General features: G+C 41.9%; 1 protein-coding gene across 5 annotated transcripts in view; it reads right to left on the bottom strand.

Moving 5' to 3' along the window:
- SEC23A (Sec23 homolog A, COPII coat complex component) overlaps positions 1–10743 on the bottom strand; it is a 64762-nt gene extending 54019 nt beyond the window's left edge. For 4 of the 5 annotated variants that reach the window (XR_004973650.1, XM_036346328.1, XM_036346319.1 and 1 more), the window contains exons 1-4: positions 10570–10743; positions 3696–3937; positions 1139–1196; positions 845–931 (exon numbers count right to left, since the gene is read on the bottom strand). Coding sequence is in view for 4 of the 5 variants with exons in the window: in XM_036346328.1 (XP_036202221.1) it covers positions 845–931; positions 1139–1196; positions 3696–3916 (366 nt within the window). In the remaining variant the exon portion in view is untranslated. Of the gene's footprint in view, positions 1–844; positions 932–1138; positions 1197–3695; positions 3938–10569 lie in introns of those variants that run through there. The other variant, XM_036346338.1, reaches the window with a different exon arrangement.
- Positions 10744–27780: the final 17037 nt, after the last annotated feature.

A 27780-nucleotide genomic window follows, 5' to 3' on the forward strand; every position in this document is an offset into this window, starting at 1 on the left:
GATAATCAACAGTACATTCATACAATGGAACCCTAATAAAGCCATTTCAAAAATGAAACAGGTTATATATGCACAGAGACATCCAAGACATATCATCAAGTGAAAAATTATTCACTGTAAAAAAAATTATTTACAGTTACAAAGAGGAAACATTCACTCTCACTCTCAATTTTATTTAACTGCATGAGGTTTAATATCTTATAACAAAAGTACTTACTCCTTTTAAAATAAAAAAATAGTAACTCTAAAGCTTAAAAACATGTAGTGAATTTATAAAATAATTGCCTAAATCTGAATTAGATTGTGAGAGAACTGGACACTAGCCAAGTTGAACAGATTACTGACTGGCTCAAGTGAACCATATTCTGCTTTCTCTATAACATTCATAAAGGATATTATCATTTTCACTCTTAAATATAGAAACACCTAAGTAAAGCTATTCAGAGAGGGAAGAAAAACTGATTTTCCTAGGAAGAACCAATACAAGAATAATTTCATTAACTAGCTTTAGGGATATATCATCAGGCTCCAGCATCAGATTGACAAAGTATTTGTAAACTGACTTTCCAACTACAAAGCAGGAGTGATACTTTAGTGTTTAATGATATACTCTGTATAGCAAATCACACCATCCTATCCAATATCCTGGCCACCCATCAAATAACTACAAAAGAGAATATTACCTTGCTTAAAATAACTAAGAAGTCTTATCTTTGAAATGCTCCATCAATTAAATGTGAAAATCAAGAATGATGCCTTTTAAGTCATCTCCATTTAATAACTATTTTCGTATAAATTATTAGATATTTAAAACTTCATTAAAGATATACTCTTATGTTCTTACCAGAACTACATATTCAATGCTAGAAAACTGAGGTAACAGTTCAGCAGGCTGATTCAGTTCAGATATACCAGCATAAGTAGGTGGAAACTACAGATAGAAAAGAAACAAAAATATTTAACAAATTATTTGTCAGAAAGAGTAATGAAATTTTAAACTAAAAATAAATATTTCCTGATCATATAATAATGAAAAAAAATCAGTATTTTTATCATATGACAATTTCATCTTTCTTTTTAAGTATACATATTTAGACCAGTATTACAGCATTAACATCTGTAATGGGGGTTTTCTTACCTGATTTCTTTGATAACAAAAGTTGCAAGCCCAGAGTTTTGCTCGATAATCCACTTGACTGTTTTAAGAAAAGATACAACAGCTCATATTTCAGTTCTATTTTACAAGAATCCTAATATCAATAAAATTAATTTCTTTCTAAAATATGAATGTATTCAAATATAGTCAAAGTGATCTTCAAAAGACATCTATTTTTAAATGCTGCCATCTAATCCATATTTTTGACATATACAAGTTTACTTATAAATAAATATATTATAACTTTTAATGTACAGTAATATTAGTGAAATTAAGATGACTACTCAGATGTAGACAATTCAAAAATGTATTTATTGAATGCTTAACATGTACCAGCTATTTTTCTAAGTGCTGGTGATAGTGAACAAGACAGTAAAGGTCCCTGGTCTCATTGAGTTTATATTCTAGAAAAGACAGACAATAGACAAGTAGATACATAAGCACAGAAGATACTTTTTGTTTGTTTGTTTGTTTGTTTGTTTGTTTTTAAAGAGGAAGGACAGAAAGGGAGAGGGAAAGACAGAAACATCAATGATGAGAGAAAATCACTGATCTTCTGCCTCCTGCATGCCTTACACTGGGGATCAAGCCGCAACCTGGCATATACCTGACCTCCTGGTTCATAGGTCAATGCTCAATCACTAAGCCACGCTGTCAGGGCACTTTTTAAAAATATATATATATTTTAATTGACTTTTGAGAGAAAGAGGAAGGGGGAAAGAGAAAGCGAGAAAGAGAAACATCAGTGTGAGAGAGAAACATCAATAGGCTGCTTCTGCCACGCTTCCTGCTGGGGATTGAGCCTGCAACCCAGGCATGTGCCCGGACTGAAAATTGACTGGACAACCTTTAGTGCACAGAATGACACTTAACCAACTGGCCAGGGCTAAACACAGAAGATACTTTTAGATAGTAATAATAAAAATTAATGAAAACAAAGCAGGATGTGAGAATGTGTTTGGGAGGACTACTTTAAAGGAAGGCCTTCTTAAACAATTGAAATATAACCTAAGTGAGAAGGAACCAGTCACGGGAAAATCTGGGGGTAGAGCAATCCCGGCAGAATACAAAACTATACTATTACACAAGTTCCAAGGTAGAAATAAGTTTGGTATATTCAAAAATCAGAAAGAGGGGCCCTGGCCAGGTAGTTCAGTTGGTTAGAGTGTCATCTGATACACCAAGGTTGCGGTTTCAGTCCTGGTCAGAGCACATACAAGAATCAACCAATGAATGCATAAATAAGTGGAACAACATATCCATCTCTCTCTTTTTCTCTCTCCCTCTCCCTCTCCTCCTTTCTAAAATACATACATACATACATACATACATACATACATACATTTTTTTTAAGTCAGAAAGGGGGTAAGGTATATGAGCCCAGCCAGTGTGCCTCCGTGGTTGAGCGATGACCTATGAACCAAGAGGTCACAGTTCAATTCCTGGTCAGGGCACATGCCCGGGTTGTGGGCTCGATCCCAAGTATGGGGCACGCATGAGGCAGCCGATCAATGATTCTCTCTCATCATTGATGTTTCTACCTCTCCCCCTCTCCCTTCCTCTTTGAAATCGATAAAAATATGTTTTTAAAAAAATAATAAAGTAGATGAGAATTAGATAAACATGATATGAGGGCAGAACTAGATAGAGGGTAGATCATATAGGGCTTTAGAGGACTTCCTACAGGGATTTTTTATTCCAAGTATGATAAGAAGCTATTGGAGGATTTTCATAACCTGATACCCATCTGTAAAACTCTAGCTTTTGGTGGAGAATAGACTGCTGAAAGGCACGAACCGAAATAGAGAGACCAATTAGGAAGATAATGAAATTGAGCAGTAAAAAGATAGTATATCTTCAAGTAGAGCGTATTAGCAGAGACTGAGTATGAAACAGAATCAATAATGTTCTGGAGATAGGATTGATCAGATTTGCTAGCGGATTGGGTAGGAAAGAGGGAGTGGATAGAAGAATAAAAATGATTCCTGATTTTCTGCTTACACAACAAGAAATCATAACATTTTCAAACACCATGCAATTCAATTCTGACTTTTCTAATTGACATGAGATGTGTTGATAAACAGCCAGTACCAGTATCTAGAAAATACTGATAGGACCTAGTGATTTATATAAGAACAATTTAACATTTGGTCTCTAATTACCTTACTTACTCCTAAAATCTCCCTAGCTGGTTTGGCTCAGTGGATAGAGCATCGGCCTGCGGACTGAAGGGTCCGGGGTTCGATTCCGGTCAAGGGCACATGCCCAGGTTGCGGGCTCAATCCCCAGTAGGGGGCGTGCACGAGGCAGCTGATCAATGATTCTCTCGCATCATTGATATTTCTCTCCCTGTTCCTTCCTCTCTGAAATAAATAAAAATATATTTAAAAAATAAAATCTTATAGCTCTTTGGATTTGACTATCCTCATTTGAATCAAAATAACTATAAACAAAAAGAAAGACTATTTTATATAAATGAGTCAAAAACTACATTTCTAAATCATACTGCCATATTCGTTTTTCCATATATATTAATTACCATAAAGGATTCAAAACTGCACGGCAAGTGGTCCTACTACACAAAACAGGTTCATATTGAATTGGTGGTAAATCAAGTCTCTCCTTTAGTGGTGTAAATAGGGCTGCTACTGGAACAACCATTCTTGTAGCTTCTAGCCGACTTGATGGCCAAACATTCCAACTAAATCGTACTCCATCTCGTTCTTCATTTTGTTGTATGAATTCCAAATAGGTTGTCATTGTGGAGCTTGAGTTCTATTTCTGTAAAACAATTAAAAAATATTCTCAAACTCTCTTAAGAAAATTCAAAATAAGTATGTTTTCCCTACTTTCAACAATATTAACCCATTAGAAATCATGACCAAAGGAAACATTTATCTTGGAAAAAATTAGCAAGCAACAATAATCCCACTTATAACAAAATAATAAATTACTCTACTGAACCCAATGCCCATTAGGCCCAAAAAGTAGTAAATTTACTACGAGGGGGAGGAGAATGCCATTCTGGTTAGGGGACAACATCAAGCAATATCTCCACCTTGTTACTCTCTAACTGTTTATATAAGATGTTAGCTTTTCTACCTAAACAGCAATTCTATCTTGTGTACTCAAACTGCAACAGTGGTTAGTGATAGAAAGAAATTGTAAAAATTAAAGGTCTGAGAAGATAGAGTTTCATGTGCTATGTGGATAGTCAAAAGATGTGTGGGAGAAATGAAGGACATTAAGCCAAGTAGCTCAGTTGGTTGGAGCACCATCCAGATATGCCAAGGTTGTGGGTGATCTCTAGTCAGGGCACATACAGTAAGCAACCAATGAATGCATAAATAAGTGGAAAAACAAATCAATCAATCTGTCTCTTTCTCTCTCTCTCCCCCTCTCTCTCTCCCTCCTCCTCACTCTCCTAAAAAACAAAAAAAACAACACTGGAGCCCTAGCTGGTTTGGCTCAGTGGATGGAGTGTTGGCCTGTGTACTGAAGGGTCCCAGGTTCCATTCCAGCCAAGGGCACATGCCTAGGTTGCGGGCTCGATCCCCAGTAGGCAGCTGATCAATGGTTCTCTCTCATCATTGATGTTTCTGTCTGTCTATCCCTCTCCCTTCCTCTCCAAAATCAATAAAAATATATTTTAAAAAACAACAAAAAAACACTGGAGACTTATGAAGATGTGGTGCCAAGAAAGGCAATATGGCCCAGCCGGTGTGGCTCAGTGGTTGAGGGTCAACTATGAACCAGGTGGTCAAGGTGAAATTCCCCGTCAAGGCATATGCCCAGTTTGCAGGCTCCATCCCCAGTAGGGGGCATGTAGGAGGCAGCCAATCAATGACTCCTTCTCATCATTGATGTTTCTATCTATCTTTCCCTCTCCCTTCCTTTCTGAAATCAATAAAAAAATATTAAAAAATAAAGAGCCAACATGGATGCTGAAGTTGCTAATAACAATGATGGGATGAGGAACTGATTCTCAAATATAAGTAAGGGAAGGAAAAATATAATTCAATAGAAGTATATTTAATTTTAGAAACATTTTCAAATAAATTTTGATAATACAAATTACAGAAAGTGAAGCTTAACAAATATAAGTATCTTAAGCAGCTAAGAGCTTCCTCTACTTTAAAAGAAATAAGATGCCAATTATATCTCAATTAATAATAAAATAAAAATTAAACAGTATTTCCCTCCTATCAGAATCTGAGGGACAAGGACAGAATCTTCTGTTAAACAAGAGCAACCATGGGTTTTCCAAAGGATGATAAAGAATAAAGAGAAATTCTAAGATAACTAAATTTATTTAGAAAAAAAATTAATTTGAAGGTACATTTTTTATTTTATATAGGAGATAGCTTTGAGAAGGACGATATGAACTCTTAAGAAAAAGAGGTTGTTGAAAGATAATGGTAAAACAAAGGCCTGAGATAGTCAGAGGGGAGTTAGAAGGTGCCAACCTTTCTAATACAGGCAACAGGAGGAGAAACAATCTCCTCAGGGAGAGAAATCCAGTGTTTAGCAACAGCTTCCATGCTACAGACGTAAACATAAATTCTAGGACTATGCAATCCCTCCTATTATATCTACAGAAAATAAAGCAAATGAAGTTTTCTGTTCATTACTTAATTAAATCTTTAACCTAAGATGTATCTAAAATGCATCACCAAAAAGCATTAAAATATCCACTAAAATATACCAGACCAATCAGGGTTGTTCATCTGAACCACAAAACACAAAAAAATATTTTAAGTCTACTTTCTCAATTTTCCAAGAATGGTACATTACTAGTACTCAGGTATTTGTCATATATTTTCACCTGGAAAACAATTGACAGTATTTGTTGCCAGTGATAAAATATGAGCTTTCAAGCAAATATTAAAATACTAGAGGCCCAGTGCACGAAATTCATGCAAGGGAGGGGGGTGGTCCCTTCAGCCTGGCCTGCACCCTCTCCATCTGGGACACCTTGGGGGATGTTTGACTGCCAGATTAGGTCCAATCTCACACAGGGATAGGGCCTAAACCGGCAGTTGGACATCCCTCTCACAATCTGGGACAGCTGACTCCTAACCATTCACCTGCCTGCCTGCCTGATCGCCCCTAACCGCCTCTGCCTCACCCTCACACCCGGGACCCAGGCTTCCCTCCTACGGTCGGCCCCCGGGACCTGGGCCGGCACCCGGGACCTGGGCCGGCTTTGCCCATGCCGGCCGCAGGTACCCGAGATTTCTGATCACTCCTAACTGCTCTCCTGCCTGCCTGACCAGCCCTAACAACCTCTGCCTCGGCCCCCACACCCAGGACCCAGGCTCCCCTCCTCTGGCCAGCCACAGGCACCTGGGACCTGGGGGGGGGGGGGAGGGGACCCTCAGCCCAGCCTGCCCCCTCTCACAGTCCAGGAGCCCTCAGGGGATGTCCTACTGACAGCTTAGGCCCACTCCCCTTGGGGAGCAGTCTGGTCTCCCTCTGTGGGAGACAACCGGGCCCATCAGGGGAAGGCGCCACTCCCATCACCACGCCACTACTGCTGCTTCTGGCCTCCCTCTGCAGGAGGCAACCAGGCATATCGGCTGAAGGTGCATCCCCATCACCCCAGCCACTGCTGCTGCCTCTGGCCTCCCTCTGCGGGAGGCAACCAGGTGATCAGGGGAAGGTGCTGCCCCCATCACCCCACTGCTGATGCCACTGCAGGCCTCTGCAGTGACCTGCCCTCAGCCCTCGCAGCACTGTGGCTATGTCCAGAAGGACGTCTGGAAGGATGTCCGGAAGATGTCCAGTCTAATTAGCATTTACCCTTTTATTAGTATAAACTGGAAAACTTGTATCCACTACCATAAGCTTCACAGCTTTCTAATATGTAAAGATTTTTCTGGTAATATCAATGTGATTTTTAAAATATATTGTACAGCCCTTGCCAGTTTTTCTCCATGGTTAGAGTGCTGGCCTGTGGAATAAAGGGTCTCGGACTCAGTTCCCAGTCAAGCCAGACGTGGTACCTCCATGTACCTCGGATGCAAGTTCAATCCCCAGCACTGGTTGGGGTGGGAATGGGAGACAATCAGGCAATCTCTCTCTTTCTCTCTCTTTCTTTCCCCCACCCCCTCCTTTCCACTCTAAAAATCAATGGAAAAAATATCCTCACTCCTCAAGTGAGGATTAAAATTTTAATATATATTTTTACACTATATAAATGTACATACATACACACACACACACACACACACACACACACATATATACACACACACACATATATACACACACATACATATACATATATACTAGAGGCTGATGCACGAAATTCCTGCCCTCTCGCAGTCTGGGAGCCCTTGGGGGATGTCCGACTCATGGCTTAGGCCCACTTCCCGTGGAGAGTGGGCCTAAGCCAGCAGTCAGACATTCTTAGCACTGCCGCGGAGGCGGGAGAAGCTCCCACCACGGCCGCTGCACTTGCCAGCTGTGAGCTCGGCTTCTGGCTGAGCAGCACTCCCCCTGTGGGAGCGCACAGACCACCAGGGGGCAGCTCCTGCATTGAGTGTCTTCCCCCTGGTGGTCAGTGCACATCATAGCAACCAGTCCTTCTGCTGTTCAGTCCATTTGCATATTCTATTTGCCTTCTATTATACAGGACCAGAGGCATGGGTATGGTCCCTAGGCCTGGCCTGCGATCAGTGCCATCTTCCCCTGCTGCCCACAGCCAGCCCCCCCCCCCCCCCCCCGGTTCCCCAGAGAGCCATCAGGCAATTGGAACCTGACAGCCAGGGGAAGGGACCAAGAAGTGGTCAGTGCACTTCACAGTGACTGGTCGAGTGGTCATTCTGGTCGTTCCACCATTAGGGTCAATTTACATATTACCCTTTTATTATATAGGATAATATAACAAAATGTCAACATTTGGAAGATATACATTATTCATGAAGCAATATCTCCAAGTTGAGTCAGTATAGGGACATAGGCCCCGGGAATGGAAATATACCAGGTGGCCAGAAAATGTCTAAACCACTGTTCCACATATGCAGTTGATCAAGGTTTGGCTGCTATAGGACCTTTGTGGGGTGACAGTAATGAGCAACACTATAATCTTGCCCTCACAGTGCCTGTGGGGGAGGCTGCTGCCAAGGAACCCAACACAGAAATTTCTACTCCCTGGAATCTTCACAAGCCCAATTTTTCACTCAAGCCCGCTTTGTTCCCAGCCATCCCCCAGCCAGTTCAGAGGACCTTTCTTTCCTCTGTGCTGTCTCCCTTGTGCTGGAGCATAACCTTAAATCTATCTGGAAATTCTCTGGAGTTTCCTCTCGATTTTGATCTTGGTAAACCCAAGAACCCCAAAGGGTGGTAACAAAATGATGAAGTCATAATATTATAAAATCATGCATGAGTAAATGATCCATTCAAAGTGCAGGATAGACCAAGGGTTTTAATGCAACAGAGTACAAAAAGTTTACTTCTAAGGTTTCAGACTCTACACTGCAATTAACCACTGATGTCTTAATTAAAACTTCATTTTTTTTTCCCCGAGCTGGTTTGGCTCAGTGGATAGAGCGCCAGCCTGAGGACTAAAGGGGACTGGGATCAGTTCCGGTCAAGGGCACATGCCCAGGTTGTGGGCTCGATCCCCAATGGGGGCATGTAGGAGGCAGCCAATCAATGATTCTATCTCATCACAGATGTTTCTATCTCTCTCTCCGTTCCTTCGTCTATGAAATCAATCAATATATATATATGTTTTAAAAACTGTTCATTTTTGGTGAGTATGCAAAATTATCTGGAAAAAAAAATTATGAAAATAGCCCGCCTTTTTCCAGCTACATACTTATGAGTCAGATTTCCTTCATACAATTCAACCAAAACAATGTATCACTATAGATTGAATACAGAAATAGATATGTCTTTTATTAAGCCAGGTGGATTTTTGTTATTGTATTGGATTCTCAACAATGTTTAAGAATAAAGGGTCCTGAGAACCACTGCCATTAGGACATTAATTCAATCAGGGAGCCTAGTAGAGAAAGGCTCTGAGACTTATCATGAAGACATTTATAAAATGGCATGATTTGATAAGTACTCTCTCCCCTAACGTTTGCATAAAAGTGTAAAACCAAATGAATATGACTCAGACACTACATTAGCATGCAGACTTAACATAGTAGTCACTATACGTTTATTAAATGGTACAAAACACAAAAGACCATTCTAAACAAATGTCTCATTTTTCAGCGCAATGTATTATCAGCGGGAATTACTTTAATTTCTCATGGTATAACTAAAGCAAAGAAACAAAGCAGTATATGACTTTAACCTAGCATATCAAACATGTACCCACAGTACTTTTTAAGGCTTCACATATAAGTTTTTCAATATTCCCATATTAACCATTTTATAGACAACTAAGTGGCAAACATCCTAACTTGCAAGCAAAAGCGAGTTCCTCCCAATATCAGATGAATTTAACTGAAAATGTAATGTGCCTCCTACTTTTCAGTTGTAAGATCCTCAATGAAGTGTCCTCAACTACTTCCGATGACTAGCTTTACATTAGACAAATAGCTTAACCTCTTGGATCCTCAATTTTTCATCAGTAAGATAAGCGGTTTGGGCTAGAAAACTACAAGGCCCTTTCTAACTTTAAATGTTGAGTCAATTAAAAATGGTTGGAAGGACAAGGAGGAAACTTAACATGTATTTATATTTAGATCGGTATTTAAACATAAAACTTTTCTTAACCAAGTTAATTTGTCGTTGAGGGGTGGAGGTCGAGGAAGTTCATCTGGATACATTCATTCGACAAACACGCTCCAGTGGGTACATGTAAGTTTCCTACGCCTTTTCCTTTCCCCTCAAATAGGAAAGCACTCGGGCGGTAAGATAGATCCCTTCTGAAAAGTGAACTCTATTTGTAATCAAGCCCTGAGGGGTCGGCTTGGTCTGACTTTTCTCCTTTTCCCCTTTAACTCCCGAGGCCGAACTACGGGTGACGAAGTCACCGCGGTTCAAAGTCTAGGGCACTTGGGATGTGGCAAGGAATGAACCAAGAAGTCCAAGTGCCCAGAAGCGGTGATGGCCGGCGGCGGGGAAGGCAGACCGCCCCGGAGGCGGGGCTGGGGTGCGGGGCCAGTTGCCTTTTCTCACTCGACCCCCGACACCTGATCCAGGGGAGCTGGGTGCGGGAGCCGGGCCCCCAAGCCCGGAAAGAACGAAGCAGAGGGTGGGGGGGGGGGGAGAGGGTGACAAGCTCAGGGTTCAAGGCTGCCCCGCCGGACGGGCGTGTCTCGCCCACCCCCGGGCACTGAGAGGGCAGAGCGGGCACCACCCGAGAGACCCCGGCCCGCGGACCCCGCCGCCCCTCCCCCGCTTCCCGCAGAGAGCCGGCCCCCGGAGGCAGCCCTGGAGTGAGTCCTTACCACAGTGTCCCCTCTACGAGATCCGCGCCTGTCGCAGCCTCCGCCTGACGAAAATCAGTCCTACGCCCCGGGCAGCAGCAGCCGTGGCAGTGCGATCAGGACCCGCGCCGCCCCGCCCCCGGCCGCCGCGCAGAACTCCGCTGGGCCAACATGGCTGGTGCCGCCTCTGCCACGTCAAGGGGAGGGGGCGGGGCGTGCGTGAGGAAGGGGGCGGGGTCTGAGCCGAGGGGCGGGGCGACAGGCCGGAAGCCTGAAGGGGAGATCCCGGGAGGGGGCGGAATCTTCGGCGGGGTGGGCGGGACTAGAAGGAGAGTTGAGGAAGGGGCAGGGACGGAGCCGGAGGGGCCGGACGACGGAGACTAACCCAACGGAGGCGCGCGGATGGGGCCCGCACCGGATGGAGCCGGAACTGAGAGTGGGCCGCCCAGGGGAGCGCCTTTTTCCCTCTTTCCCTGGGGCTGCAAGAAAGGTGGGGACTTCCGTTGCCACTCAGACTCCTCAGGCCCTGAAGAGAAATGGAGACATCCTCTTCTAGGGCATCCTGCCCTCTAGGGCCCTGGTTGATTCCTAGGCCGCAAACATTTCCCCTTAAACAAAGTGAGTTGTTCTTTGGAGGCAGGATAGTAAGAAACTGGGAAAATTCCTTGTGGAATGGGGAGGCTGAGACAGTGGATTCAAACTGGCCTTATCCAGCACCCTGCCTCACTTGCCTCCTCCCCTGCAGGCCAATACCTTAAGCATTAAGCACTCGGGACAATGAGTGTCTGTCTGATCAGCATCAAATCATATTTGGAACAAAGCCTCGGATCTGTTGGCCACAGAGAAAGCGTTTTGGTCTTACTTCTTGTAAGAATTGAAATTTCATGAGTTATTTTTTTTCTTAAATGTCTTCTAAGAACAAAGAGAAAATTTATTTAAAAAAATAGAATACAGCTTGTTCTATTTGTAATTACCGTATGGGGTCCATTGGACTCTTTCTTGTAAGTCTAGGATTCATCATGAAATCTTAGTGATCTTATTTTTCCTATATCTAGAAACATTCTGCTACTTCATTATCATTGGCATTATTTCATCATTACTCACCAAAATTATTCCAAACTATGCTCTGAAAAAACTAAAAGAATAAGAAAATGGAAGAATGATGGAGTTATTAAAGATGATACAATAGTGAAATCTTAACTATTACATCATTTTTCAGTTTTCTTTTTGCAATGCTCATAGTACTGTATTATCTTTCAAGATCTTTATATTATGCATTTTTTATTAAATATTTTTATTAAATCTTTATTATTGACTAGAGGCCCAATGCACGAAATGCGTACAAGGAGCTCGGCCCTGGCAGCCGCGGTGACTGCCCAGCCCTGGCAGCCCCGGCTTCATCCAGAAGGTTGTCCAGACGGTGTTCTGCTGTTTGGCCACCCGATCTAATTAGCATATTAGCTTTTAGTATTATATATGTCCCCCATTGACCCTTTTTCTCCCATTGACCCTTTATAGCCAGCCCTTGCCCCCTACCCCAGGCTTCTACCATCCTATCGTCTGTGTTCATAGGTTATGCATATATGCATACAAGTTCTTTGGTTGATCTCTTCCCACCCACCCACCCCCACCTTCCCTCTGAGATTCCACAGTCTCTGTTCCATGCTTCTATGTCTCTGGATCTATTTTGTTCAACAGTTTATTTTGTTCATTAGATTCCACATGAGTGAGATCGTGTGGTGCTTGTTTTTCTCTGACTGGTTTATTTCACTTAACATGATACTCTCCAGACCCCTCCATGCTGTCTCAAAGGGTAAGAGATTCTTCTCTTTTACTGCTGTATAGTATTCCGTTGTCTAATGTACCACAGCTTTTTTATTCATTCATCTACTGATGGGCACTTGGGCTGTTTCCAGATCTTAGCCATTGTAAAATATGTTATGAACATAGGCCATTGAGCTTTCATTAAATATAGCTAAGAATTCAGAATTCAGAAAATGAATGCAAAGACAGAGAACAGCACTCTAGATCCTAATAATGATAGCAAAATCTTAGACTATGAATCTTTAAATGACCATCTCCTAGATCAGTGATGGCAAACCTCTGACACACGAACTCATTTTTTTGGTTGATTTTTCTTTGTTAAATGGCATTTAAATATATAAAATAAATATCAAAAATATAAGTCTTTGTTTTACTATGGTTGCAAATATCAAAAAATTTCTATATATGACGGCACCAGAATTAAGTTAGAGTTTTTCAAAATGCTGACACGCCGAGCTCAAAAGGTTCACCATCACTATCCTAGATGAATTTCTCAAACTCAAGAATTAATGAGTTGCCTGGCGGTGTGGCTGCTCAGTGGTTAAGTGTCGACCTATGGAACAGGAGGTCACTGGTTCAATTCATGGTCAGGGCATATGCCTGATTGGGGGGGCATGCAGGAAGCAGCTGATTCATGTTGATGTTTCACTCTCATCTATGTTTCTAGCTCTCTCTCTCCCCCTCTCCTGTCTTCTCTGAAATCAATTTTAAAAATATATTAAAAACAAAAATATTAAAGTTTTTAAATCAATGAGTTAACAATAAATATGACAAAAAGGAAATGTATTCTCATCCAGTCAGTCATTCAAATAGAACAACTTCATTACACAATATTTTGCAAAATAATCTGGACAATCTCATTTTGCTAACACACATATTACAGTATTCTTTAATCCTTTATGATGTTTATAAAGATAGTTTTACGTGATCTGATTCTTAAGTAGACAAATGCTAATGGTCTATACAAAGATGTTAGGAAGTAAATAGATAATCTAGAAATTAAAATGTATTTAGGCCTGGCAGGTGTGGCTTAGCAGTTGAGGGTCGACCTGTGAACCAGGAGATCACAGTTCAGTTCCTGGTCAAGGTACATGCCCAGGTTGCAGGCTCGATTCCTAGTGTGGGAAGTGCAGGAGGCAGCCGATCAATGATTAGGGAGAATCATTGATGTTTTATCTCTCTTTCCCTCTCCATTCCTCTCTCTAAAAAAAAAAAAAAAAAAAAAAAAAAAAAAAAAATCAATAAAAACATATTTTTTTAAAAACCTATCCCTTATAAAAAAAAATCAAAAATTATTTTTATTTGGATTGATCATTTATAAAATTAAAAATACAAATATTTTGCAATTAGGGAGCAAAGAAGATGGCTATCTTCTCTTCAAAAAAATTATAAATCTAAAGGCTTTAAAAAATTTCTTCAAGCCGAAACCGGTTTGGCTCAGTGGATAGAGCGTCGGCCTGCGGACTGAAAGGTCCCCGGTTCGATTCCGGTCAAGGGCATGTACCTTGGTTGCGGGCACATCACCAGCGGGGAATGTGCAGGAGGCGGCTGATCGATGTTTCTCTCTCATCGATGTTTCTAACTCTCTATCTCTCTCCCTTCCTCTCTGTAAAAAATTAATAAAATATATTTTAAAAAAAAATTTCTTCAAGTCTTGTGTTTTGATGATGCAAATGCAAGAAAAACCAGAAGAAACAATAAGCTAGGATATAGTAGTGATGTATTTGAAATCTACAATCACTGTTTACAAGATGGGTATATTTCAGGCTCATGCATCACAGATAATGAGCAGGTCTAGTTGCATTTATTTATTTATTTATTTATTTATTTATTTATTTATTGTATATTTTTATTGATTTCAGAAAGAAAGGGAGAGGGAGAGATAGATAAAAACATTAATGATGAGAGAGAATCATTGATCAGCTGCCTCCTGCACGCCCCCTACTGGGGATCGAGCCCGCAACCTGGGCATGTGCCCTTGACTGGAATAGAACCCTGGACCCTTCATTCCAGGCCGCAGGCCGACACTCTATCCACTGAGCCAAACCAGCCAGGGCTCTGGTTGCATTTAGAAGGCATTGCCCAGTTTGAATATACCTTCAAACCAGGAAAATACAGAATGAAAATTGGCGTTTGCTAAGTTTAGATATTTATTTAAATTACCAATAAAATTGTTTTTCATTATTCCTTTACTCGTTTTATCATCATAACAGCTTTACTGAATATCACTTTAATCTATGTAAATTGCTCCTGAAATAACATAAAGATATAAATATATTAAAGGGCCCATTGGACTCGGATGGTAAATAGTGAAGACTTTTCTGGTACACTGAAAGTTAAGAGGTTTTGATCTGAGGAAGAGTAGAGAAAGCCTGGGAATTTTCTTGAGCTCCTGAGAAAGGAGACTCAGACTAAGAATTGGAGATAGGGCAGAATCTCAAAAAACAAACTTCTCTTGTATTCTAACCTAAATTATAGCCAGCCCTGGACCCAGGTACTTGAGATCCATCTGTGTTGTGAGGATGTTTGTTAAACATTTACCATCAGGCAATTGATTATAATTGTTTGCTTTCAATTACACCACCTTGTGTAGATTCTGGCACAAAATGATTGTCCCTTAAATATTCATGAATAAGCATGAAAACCTAAACAATATAAAATATTATCATCATCAACATTTTTAGGTATTTGAGATTGACTGAAAACATAAATCTGATGTAAACCCTGCCCCCTTCCAAAAAAAGTTCTTTTTAAAAGCAAATACTCCTAAGATCAGTTCTTCCTCAAACTGACATTTTTCAAAATGCCAAAGAATATTTTAAAAAGTGAGAGAGAAAAATAGATAAATAAATAAATAGTGAGGGAGAGTTCTATGGTCAAATAAACTCAGGAAACACCAGTTAAATTATGTGAAATAGATCTCTTGTCAGGGATTTTAATACATTAATATTCATTGTGGATCTTTAAGAGTGGGCTCTTAGTACATTTCCCAAAGATATCTGTCCTTGGAACTTTTTTTCTAGGACTATCTGGGGGCAAGTATTCTAAACACCCTATGACTTTATCTTCATTCATTAATTACCTTAAGTACTAGTTAATGTGTAACAGCCAGTAATTTCCTTCCTACTTCTGAACCCACAGATGTTTCTAAACTGGAGATTCCAGTAATACACAGTCAGTTGAAGCATAATAATGTACATTTCTTAAAATTTTATATGGTCACCACTAGATAGAGTTTTCACCTCTACTTTTTGTGTTGTTATTGGCTTAATTTGTTCTCTAGTATAAATGAAGCTCCTGCAAAATATATATATATATATATATATATATATATATATATATATATATATAACAAGATGCTAATTGACCATACCTTCGCTATGCCCTAAGCCACGCCCACCAGCCAATCAGAGTGACTATATGCAAATTAACCCAACCAAGATGGCGGCTGGCAGCCATGGAGGTGGAGCAAGCAGGAGGCTTGTTGCCTGGGCGATGGAGGAAGCCAAGCTTTCTGCCAGCTCTGAGCTGGCTGTGGCCTCCACTCATGGCAACAAAGTTTCAATTATAGAAGACAAATAAATCCCAGATACCTGCTTCCAGCCAGCCACCACTGGGAGCTTGGGTGGCTGGGGGCCATGGCCAGCCTGAAAACAGCCATCAGCCCCTCACCCAGGCTGACCACACCCTCATGGGGTGAGGGTCCCTGCTGGGGGACTTAGCCAGCCTAAAAATGGCCCTCAACCCCTCACCCAGACTGGCCAGGCACCCCAGCAGGACCCCCCACCCTGAAGGGGCTGTGGCCAGCCTGCAAACAGCCCTCAACCCCTCACCCAAGATGGCCCGGCACCCCAGTGGGGAACCCAAACTGAAGGGGCTGTGGCCAGCCTGAAAACAGCCATCAGCCCCTCACCTAGGCTGGCCAAGCACTCTTATATTAAAAAAAAAAAAAAAGGGTAATATGCAAATTGACCCTAACAGAACAACTGGGAATGACTGGTCACACTGGGAATGACTGACACACACCACTAGGGGGCAGATGCTCAATGCAGGAGCTGCCCCCTGGTGGTCAGTGCGCTCCCACAGGGGCAGCTCTGCTCAGCCACAAGCCAGGCTGACAGCTGCCAGTACAGCAGTGGTGGTGGGAGCCTTTCCCGCCTCCTCAGCAGCACTAAGGATGTCCAACTGCAGCTTAGGCCTGCTCCCCGCTGGCAAATGGACATCCCCCGAGGGCTCCCAGGCTGCCAGAGGGATGTCTGATTGCCAGCTTAGGCCCAATCCCCTGGGGAGCGGGCCTATGCCAGCAGGTGGTCATCCCCCAAGGGGTCCCAGACTGCAAGAGAGCACAGGCCGGGCTGAGGGACTCCCCTGAGCGCACAAAGTTTTGTGCACCGGGCCTCTAGTATGTGTGTGTGTGTGTGTGTGTGTGTGTGTGTAAATAATTAGAGTCCTAATGCACGAAATTCATGCAAGAGTAGGCCTTCCTTCCCGCAGTTGCAGGCACTGGCTTCCCTCTGGCACCTGGGCCCGGGCTTCCCTCGCAGCCCCAGCTTCATCCAGAAGGTCGTCCGGAAGGATGTCTGGTCTAATTAGCATATTATGCTTTTATCATTATATATAATAAATTTCAGAGAGGAAGGGAAAGGGAGAGAGAGATAGAAATATCAATGATAAGAGAGAATCATTGATTGGCTGCCTCCTGCACTCACCACACTGGGGATCGAGCCCACAACCCAAGCATGTTCCCCGACTGGGAATCAAACCATGACCTCCTGTTTCATAGGTCGATGCTCAACCACTGAGCCATGCTGGCCAGGCCACTTGCAGTTTTGTCAACATGGATTCTCTTCCATTTGTTCAGATGGTAACTTTATAAGGCACTGGCCAACTGTTTTTGGAGTACTCACTGGAAAAAGCAGTACTCAGATTCTGACTTTGAATTTTCAGCATTAATAGTGTGTTAAGTCCATATACATGGCATAATATCATTTTGATGTAGTCACACAATGACTACAATCATATTAGATAGAATAATAATAAATAAGGCTAATTAACAAATAACATGAGAGTGATAGATTTACTAGAGTCCTGTTACACGAATTTGTGCACAAGTGGGGTCCCTCGGCCTGGCCGGCGATCAGGGCCAATTGGGTTGTCTTACCCAGTCTGAGGGCAGAGACCACGGGAGTTTGGCCGGCTACGGGAGGTTGTCTGTGGGAGTATACTGACCACCAGGGGCAGCTCCTGCGTTGAACATCTGCCCCTTGGTGGTCAGTGCACATCACTGCAACCGACTGGTTGTTCAGTCATTTGGTTGTTCTGTTGCTTAGGCTTTATATATGCACCTCAGTAATCATTTAGTCCAATCCCTATATGTAACGAACGTGAAGATAAGAGGTTACGTAGGTAGCATATTCAAAGTCAGGGTGCTGGAGACCATTTAAAACTTACACACAATTTTTATTTCATGCCTGTCTTTTCCCCTTTAATGCTGACAAGACTTGGCATTAAAATTTTTAGTTCTTGTTGGAATCTCCAGTTTAGAAATTACACAAATGAAATAATTTGATCTGTTCTTAAACCATTTATAGTGGGCCAAAGAAATAAAACATGGTTATTTACTGATAGCTCTTTTTCCTTTTCTTTTTGTCTAATGTGTATTTGATTTATAAAGAACATAAGAATTATTTAACTCTACATGGCAAAGAAGGAAACTCCTACTTTAAAAGGAAGAAGCTAGATTTGTATTTTACTTTAGTTGTGTGGGGGTTTTTTTGTATTTTACTTTAAAGAAGTAAACTTTTGTGTTCTATAATTAAACTAGACCTTGCCTTGATTTTCTGGCATCAATTCAGTGTTCTAGTCCTCGTTATGGATCTGGACCACAAAGGTTGAGGACAGTGTTCTTAGATTAAAGAGACTGCTCATGCCCACAGGGTATGCACTAAGACTAGGATATCCTTGCATATCTTCATTGCCTTTCTCTAATTTATGACCAGTGGGTCATAGAAGGTCTTATTATGTAGAGCAGGCCCTCATATACTATCCTATATAATAAAATCGACCAAACGGCAGAATGACTGGTCGCTATGACACACACTGACCACCAGGGGGCAGACACTCAATGCAGGAGCTGCTTCCACCCGCAGGCACCAGGCTGGCCAAGGCGGGTGCCAGTGGGGCCCCCCCCCATCGCCCTGCCAGTCTCCTCACAGATTGGCCCTGATTGCCAGCTCTGCCTAGGGACCCTACCCATGCACAAATTTTCTGCACCAGACCTCTAGTCTCATTATAACCATGATGAGGGGGAAAATCCGATTCCTGGCCAGGGTCACTGTCTGTGTAGAGTTTGCACGTTCTCCCCATGCCTACATAGGTTTCTCCAAGCACTCTGGTTTTCTCCCACATCCCAAAGATGTGCCTGCGAGGTGAACTGGCGTGGCTACGTTGTCCCAGTGAGAGTGAGCATGGGTGCATGTCAGTGGCCAGGCAATGGAAGGGAGTCCTGTCCATGGTGGATTCCTGCCTTACCAGGGCTGCCAGAACAGGCTCTTGCCACCCAACCCTGAACTAGAATAAGTGGGTTGGAATAGAATTATTTTACTTGTTTTTTGTGTTGTTGTTTTGTTAATCCTCACCGGAGGTTATTTTTCCATTGATTTTTAGAGAAAGTGGAAGGGAGGGAGGGGGAGAAAGCGAAACATCAGTGTGAGAGAGACACATTGATTGGTTGCCTCCTGCGTGCACCAGGGGATAGAACCTGCAACCCAGGTATGTTCCCCTAACCAAGAATGGAACCTGTGACACTCTAACTACTGAACGATACTGGCCAGGGACTTACTTGTTTTTATTCATCTTTTTTAAATGTATATTTAGCTGACATTTATTTCAGTGTTTAATATTAGAAGCTTTTCAGGTCCTAGCTGGTTTGGCTCAGTGGATAGAGCATCTGCCTGTGAACTGTAGGGTCCCGTGTTCAATTCTGGTCCAGAGCATGTGCTCAATTGCAGGCACTCAATCCCTGGCCCTGGTCGGAACCATTCGGGAGGCAACCACGTGTTGTGTCTCTCTCACACTGATGTTTCTCTCTCTCTGTCACTCCCCTTTTTCCCTTTCCACTCTCTCTCTCTCAAAAAAAAAAAAAAAATCAATGGAATAATATCCTTAGGTGAGAATTAACCAAAATAACAAACAAACAAAAAAGAAGTGTTTCAGGTCTTTATTTAGAAGTTTGGTGATGTTTTTGTGACTGTGCCATGGGAACTTAACTCTTATTTATATCAATTTTTTTAAAATATATTTTATTGATTCTTTACAGAGAGGAAAGGAGTGAGATAGAGAGCTAGAAACATCGATGAGAGAGAAACATCAATCAGCTGCCTCCTGCACATCTTCCACTGGGGATGTGCCCACAATCCAGGCACATGCCCTTGACCGGAATCGAACCTGGGACCCTTCAGTCTGCAGGCCGACACTCTATCCACTGAGCCAAACCGGTTTCGGCTATTTATATCAATTTTGCCTATGGTAAAATTGGTTTCATTATACATCATTTTACTGAAAGTCAGATTCCAAGAACCTATCAATGATGTGAAGTGGGGACTTATGTACTTATTTTTACTAAGCTGTGTCTTGTGAAGCATAGTGATTTAGAGCAATGGCTCATAAGCCTGACCTCCAAGGACAGAATCTTAATCCCATCCACTTCCTAGTTGTGTGACCTTGGCATGGCATGTAACCTTTCCTGAGCCACAGTTTCTTCATCTGAGAATGAAGATAGCAATAGTACCTACCAATTAGGATAACAATATATTGTGATGATTAAATGAGAGAATCTATAAAACGTTTAGTCCTGACAAAGAGAAAAGGAGCCTCTGAGAGTCTGAAATTGACCTGGCTCCATCAGCTGGGCCTACCTGCTGATAAGAGCTGCCCTGGCTCTCACCGTCAGGCCACGTTGTTCTCCTGTTGAATATAAATCAGTCCACAGCACACCAGCATCAGACGAGGCCACTCAGTAACCCTGAAGGATAAAAACAAAACCCTCCTCTGTAATCATGTCTGAACTCAGACAAAATCACAAAGATTGTCCAAACCACAAATGACTAAATACTTCCCTAACCTAGTTAATCTGAGTGACTGCAGCTTCTTTACCAATTAATACAGTGGGGCCTTGACTTACGAGTTTAATTAGTTCCGTGACAGAGCTTGTAACTCAAATTACTCGTATGTCAAATCAATTTTCACCATTACAATGAATTGAAATGCCATTAATCCGTTCCGGACACCCAAAAAACACCGCAATTGTTTTGTTAAATGTTTTTAAATAAGAAAAATGTATTTAAAAATAATGAATATTGTATAAAAACACAATACTGAACAATAGAATGTAGTGCAATAAACTTGTTTTATTAAGTTTAATGTACAGCATTTACCTTGGAGATCAAACGACTTAAAGATGCTGATGGAGTTGGAGGAGAAAGGCTGAACTGAATAACTGAATAACTGAATCTTATTTGCTGATTTTTGCCCTTTTCGCCACGCTTTCATCACTTTCATCTACAGGAGTTTTCGATAAAAACCTGTCCAATGAGATCTGTTCCATCCTCCCTTTCAGAATATTTCTGAAATGAGTTAGGCAAGTGTCATTAAATAGCTCCATCGCACGCCCAGTTGCAATTTTTTCTGGGTGTTTCTTTTGAATAAAGTCTGTAAGTTTCTCCCACATTCCTAACATTTCCTTTATCTCACCTATAGAGATAACCTCCTCCTCCTCCGTGTCATCTATTTCCTGCAAAACCTCCGTGTGCTGCTGCGTCTGTAGCTCCTTTAGCTCCTGCGCTGTCAGTTCCTCGGAGTGCTCCTCGATGAGCTCATTGATGTCACCTCCCTTTATATCTGCGCTCGCTGCCTCACCATGTCTGACAACGGAGTGAATGCCGGTCCTCTTTTTAAAATTTTCGAACCAGCCCCGACTGGCTTTAAACGGCTCGCCTGATGCCTCGTCCATTGAAGTGCCTGGGGTCTGCTGCAGCAAATCAGCATAAATAGCTCGTGCCTTCTCGCAGATTATAGCTTTCGTCATGGTATCTCCTGCGAGCTGCTTCTCCGTTAACCACACCATTAGCAGCTTCTCCATATTTTCATGGATAGATGTCCGCTGTTTAGAAATTATTTTAACGCCCTTGGCTGGAGTTGTAGCCTGTATCGACTCCTGCTTCAGTATGGTGCAGATCGTAGAAGTGCTACGCTCGTACTGCTTCACCAAGTCGATTATACGCACACCTTGGTCATGTTTTTCGATAATTTCTTTCTTTAATTCAATGCACATCATCAGCTTCTTCTTCTCAGCACTGTCCTTCGCACTTACTTTCTTCAGATCCATGGTTGAAAAAACGAAGTTTTGCAAAGTAACTGCAAGCACAAATGCGAGCACAACTGCTTAAAGTGAACAAGGGAGACACGTGATGCTGGGCTGATGTTGTGGCGTTCACTGTGACGTTCGCTACACCAACTAGCAGTGGGGTATCTGAAGCTGGCTCATAACCCGAATTTTAGCTCGCAACTCAAAGCAAAAAATCGAGAGACAGCTCATATCTTGAAAAACTCGTTAGTCGGGACACTCGTAAGTCAAGGCCCCCACTGTACCATTAACTTCCCTTTTTCCTTATACCGCTACATAAAAATGATAATAACTAATCATAGAATTTGTCAAGTGCTCAGAAGAGCTGGAGAGTGTCCTGGGCTGTCAGGTGTTAAAATAGGCAATTAAAGCAACAACAAGCCAAAATTGGGAGATAACAGTGATGCCTCTAATCCAGGGGTTCTAAACCTGTGGGTCGAGACCCCTTTAGCGGTTGAACGACCCTTTCACGGGGTCGCTTAAGACCATCCTGCATATCAGATATTTACATTACAATTCATAACAGTAGCAACATTACAGTTATGAAGTAGCAACGAAAATAATTTTATGGTTGGGTCACAACATGAGGAACTGTATTTAAAGGGCCAGAAGGTTGAGAACCACTGTAATCACTAATTGCAACTGCATAAGCAAGAGTCCAAATGTGGTGAAAGCACTGACTCCCGCTGTTCCATTACACCCATGGAATGGCATGTTGGTTGATGGTCAGTGGACCGGCACAAACATGGAGGTCTGGAGGTCTCCATGAAGGAGATTGGAGTAGAATTGTTTTACTTGGTTTTTGTTGTTTTTTAAAATAAAATTTAAAAACAATACAAAAGGCTCCTGCAGATTTATGTAATTGGGGGTTGGGTTGGGGAGTTGGAGTGGAAAAGTACTGGGTGCTAAGTCAGAGTGGGAAAGTTTCTGTATTAGGAGACCTCCAAATAGAGAGGGAGAGCGAGAAGGGGGCAAGAGGGACCTGCGTCCTTGACTGCAACTTCCTTCAGAGACTGCCATCCATCGGCCGGGCACACCAAGTCTAGTGTGGAGAGGGCAGTTTTTCCTTGTGAAGCCTGCCAAGTGAAGCCTTAGTAATTGCTTGTGGTCAGATCTGAAAAATCACACATGGGTTTTTAATGAGGAACCTTATTCATCAAAATTATCCCTATTTCTACTCTCCCCAAATCATAGTATAAAGCCCAAATTCTATAATAAATGTTATTTCTAATACCCTCTTAGTGAGACATCTCCCAAGTTTCCGTCCTCACGTGACTACGGGAGTGTTCTGGTGGTAAGAGAATGCTCCATAAATACCAGGTGGGGCAAAAGGATTACAGTTGTATGAGATTACATTTGTAGGATTACAGTTGTAGGATTACAGTTGTATGAGAAACACAGAGTTTACTCTTGTATTACTATTTATTCATTATTGTATTATTTTCCGTAGAAACAACTGTAAACCTACTTTTGCTCCAGCCTGTATTAACTAACACAGCTACATTTCTCATAACCCTGTTCAGAATCATTCATCCTCTACTGCCTATACATCAACATACTGGCCTTTATCCAATTTTTCCAACATGACCTACTTCCTTAAACAATAAGGCCGTGAATGAACGCTTTCTTCTACCTGCTGAGACTGGATATACAAATGGACAATGGCCTGACCATAAAGATAAAAAAAGGACTCTGGCGCTAGCCGGGCACCTCAGTTGGTTGGATTGTCTTCCCGCACATCCAAAGGTTTCAGGTTTGATTCCCAGTCAGGGCACATACTTAGGTTGTAGGCTCAATTCCCGGTCAGGATGCACACAGGAGGCAGTCGATAATGTTTCTCTCTCTCTCCCACTTCCTCTCTCTCTAATATCAATAAAAACATATCCTCAGGTGAATATTTAAAACCAATAGAACTCTGATCCACAATCTGCAGCAACCATCCCAGGGAACCAACCTATTATTCTATTTTAACTAGCCTGGGGAGCCTTCTATAAGTCAAACTTGTAGGAAGTTCGACTGCTAGCACTAGCAACAATTAAAGAAGCCAAATAATAATCCCTATCCCTATAATAATTGTCCCAAAATAACAGTTTTACTAATTTTTTCCATGCTTACAATTTAGGACCAACTAAAGAAAACTAAATATGCACCCCTAACCAATATGATAGGATGTCACACTTCTAAGTAGAACAGGGTTTCAGAGCATGCCACCCCCAAATTGGCCACTTTTCATATTAATTATTTTGAGTTAAAGGCATTTGGAAAATGGCAGATGCAAGAAAAGCACTCTGATCTTCCTTTTTCTTTCTCAAAGCAGGAGATAAAACTCCCATCTGAAAGGTGCACCTCCCTATGCCAGGAGGAAAGAAGACATTCTTACCACCAGAAATGGGGACTCAAGGCCAAGATAAATATGCACAAACAAACCTTATTAAACGAACCTTTATCTTCCTAGTCACTTTTCCACAATTAACTGCCCTAGCCCAAACCCCTCTGTCTTTTTACATTTTCACAATTTACTATTCTTTGTACAACCCAGTATATAAGCTTTGGGCCCTCACTTCTTTGGCTCTTAATTTTTCTTGTAAAGGCTCCCATGTACATCTATCTATCTATATAAACGCCTAAGCAACCATTCAACTGGTAGCTATCACATGCACTGACCACCAGGGGGCAGACGCTCAATGCACAGGCATGGAACATGGAACAGACTGATGAATCTCAGAGGGAAGGGAGGAGGGGGGAGGGCGGGAAGACATTAACCAAAGATCTTATATACATACTAGAGGCCCAGTGAACGGATTTGTGTACCAGTGCCTAAGCCTGGCCTGTGGGGATCGGGCCCAAACTGGCTCTCCAACATCTCCCAAGCAGTACCGGATTGCGAGAGGGAGCAGGCCAGGCCGAGGGACCCTGCCAGTGCATGAAACCATGCACCAGGCCTCTTGTGTAAAAATAAAATTTGTATGCTTTTCTTCTGTTAATCTGTCTTATGTCCATTTGATACTTGGGCCTACACAGACAGCATAAGAGGATAGAAGAGAAGAAATTTTACCTCCCCTACAGTAACCCACCTATAGCTTACAACTAGGGCATACCTGAAGCCTTCTCTTTTTTCCAGTATAAAGCTTTCCAACTCCTCATCCTGCTGTGAATCTCTGCCAAAATACAAGTAGTAGAGGTTGACTCCCTTCCTCTAGCAAACTCTGAATAAATACCCTTTGCTTATTCTTACTCCTTGGTCTTCATTTGTTTCCACGCTGCAAGATTCTTCCCTGCCCCATCCCCTCAAAACTTTCCTGATAGAGGATCTACCTAAAACATAGTCACAATCCCAAACAGACAACCAAAATAAGGAAACAAAGAAACAACCCTCAAATGAAAGAACTAGCAAATTCTCCAGAAGAAGAGAGAAATGAAGCAGAGATAAGAAATTTCTCTGAAACAGAGTTCAGAGTAATGATGTTAAAAATGCTCAACAGTACGAAAAAAGATATAGTAACTATGAAAAAAGAACAGTCTGAGATAAAGAATGACATAACACAAATAAAGAACACATTGGAAGGAATACACAGCAGATTAGGGGAAGCTGAGGATTGAATCAGTGAATTAGAAGAAAGAGTTGATATCACTCAATTGGAGAACCAAAGAGAAAAAAAAAACAATTGAAAAACAGGAGGATAGCTTAAGGGAACTGTGGGACAATGTGAAACATAACAATATTAGAATAGTAGGTGTGCCAGAAGAGGCAGAAAGGGAGAAAGGAATAGAGAAAGTGTTTGAAGAAATAATGGTAGAAAACTTCCCTAACCTGGTAAAGGGAAAAGTCACACAATTTCAGGAGGCACAGAGAACCCCAAACCAGAAGAACCCAAACAGACCCATAACCAGACACATCCTAATTAAAATGCCAAAAATTAAAGACAAAGAGAGAATCTTAAAGGCAGCAAGAGAAAAGAAAACTGTTACCTGCAAAAGAGTTCCCATAGGCTAACACCTGATTTCTCATCAGAAACTCTACAGACCAGAAGGAAATGGTATGAAGTACTCAAGGTAGTGGAAAGCAAGGATCTGAGACCAAGATTATTATATCTAGCAAGGCTATCATTCAAAATAGATGGTCAAATAGCTTCCCAGACAAACAAAAGGCTAAAGGAATTCATCACCACCAACCCAACATTACAAGAAATGCTAAAGGGCCATAACCGGTTTGGCTCAGTGGATAGAGCATCGGCCTGTGGACTGAAAGGTCCCAGGTTCGATTCCGGTCAAGGGCATGTACCTGGGTTGCGGGCATATCCCCAGTGGGAGATGTGCAGGAGGCAGCTGATCAATGTTTCTCTCTCATCGATGTTTCTAACTATCTCTCTCCCTTCCTCTCTGTAAAAAATCAATAAAATATATTAAAAAAAAAAAAAAAGAAATGCTAAAGGGATTGCTGTAAGGGATTGCTGAGAAAAAGAAACATAGAGAGAAACCTAGCCATACAGAATTAAAATGGCTATAAATAAGTACCCCTCAATAATAGCCCTAAATGTACATGGATTAAATGCTCCAACCAAAAGGTGTAGGGTAGCTGAATGGATACAAAAACATGACCCAACTATATGCTGTCTACCAGAAACCCACCTCAAAACAAAAGACACACACAGGATGAAAGTGAAGGGATGGAAAAAATTTTCCATGCAAATGGAAAAAGAAAAGAAAAAAAAGCTGGAGTAGCAATACTAATATCTGACAAAACAGACTTTAAAAGCATCATGCGAAGCGAAATAAGCAAGTTGGAGAAAGAGAAATATCATATGACCTCACTCATTTGTGGAATATAAACTGATGAACAAAAATAGAGCCGGGGGGGGGGGAAATATTCTAGAATATAATAGAAGTAATCCTGTTATTTGCAGATTTTTAAAAATTATTATTGTTTAATATGTTTTTATTGATTTCAGAGAGAAAGGGAGAGGGAGTGAGAGAGAGAAACAGCAATGATGAGAGAGAATCATTGATTGGCTGCCTCCTGTATGCCCCCTACTGGGGGCTGAGCTCACAACCTGGGCATGTGCCCTTCACTGGAATCGAACCTGGGACCCTTCAGACCGCAGGCAGACGCTCTATCCACTGAGCCAAACCGGCTAGGACTATTTGCAGATTTTTAATTTTTCCTACAACTTTTGTGCTATCATACTATGTTAGTACAGTTTTGGTAATATTATTATACTTAAAATCCTTTTATTCTTTTTTTATTGATTTCAGAGAGGAAGTGAGAGGGAGAAAGAGAGATAGAAACATCAATGATGAGAGAGAATCATTGATTGGCTGCCTCATGCATGCCCTTACTGGGGCTCCAGCAGGCAACCCAGGCATGTGCCCTTGACTGGAATCAAACCCGGGACCCTTCAGTCATTCAGCAGAGACTCTATCCACTGAGCAAAACCAGCTAGGGCAAAATCCTTTTATTCTTGAAATATTCATGTTTGTTGCATGTAATATTATTATATATAAGATCATTTTTTGTAGGGAGCAGCTATAGAGTTAAGCCTCGGACTAACCTGTTGGCAAAGCCACAAACAAGTCCCAGCTTAGAGGGTACAGTCCTCTTAGCATTGGGCTGCGGGAGGTGCAGCAAGTGCTGCCAAAACAAGTGAAACTCACAAGAACATTGTAACTATGGTGACCATTATCTTGTTTACCTCTGGCTATAAAATAAAGGCTCAGCTTGCTGTCTGGATCTCTCTCTGTGGCCTTAGCCAGGCACAGGAGATCCACCTAGACCAGCCGTGGGCAAACTACGGCCCACGGGCCGAATCCGGCCCGTTTGAAATGAATAAAACTAAAAAAAAAAAGACAGTGCCCTTTTATGTAATGATGTTTACTTTGAATTTATATTAGTTCACACAAACACTCCATCCATGCTTTTGTTCCAGCCCTCCGGTCCAGTTTAAGAACCCATTGTGGCCCTCGAGTCAAAAAGTTTGCCCACCCCTGACCTAGACCCAGCTTATTCT

Source organism: Myotis myotis, unplaced genomic scaffold (genome assembly GCF_014108235.1).
Source record: "Myotis myotis isolate mMyoMyo1 unplaced genomic scaffold, mMyoMyo1.p scaffold_m19_p_1, whole genome shotgun sequence".
NCBI lineage: Eukaryota > Metazoa > Chordata > Mammalia > Chiroptera > Vespertilionidae > Myotis > Myotis myotis.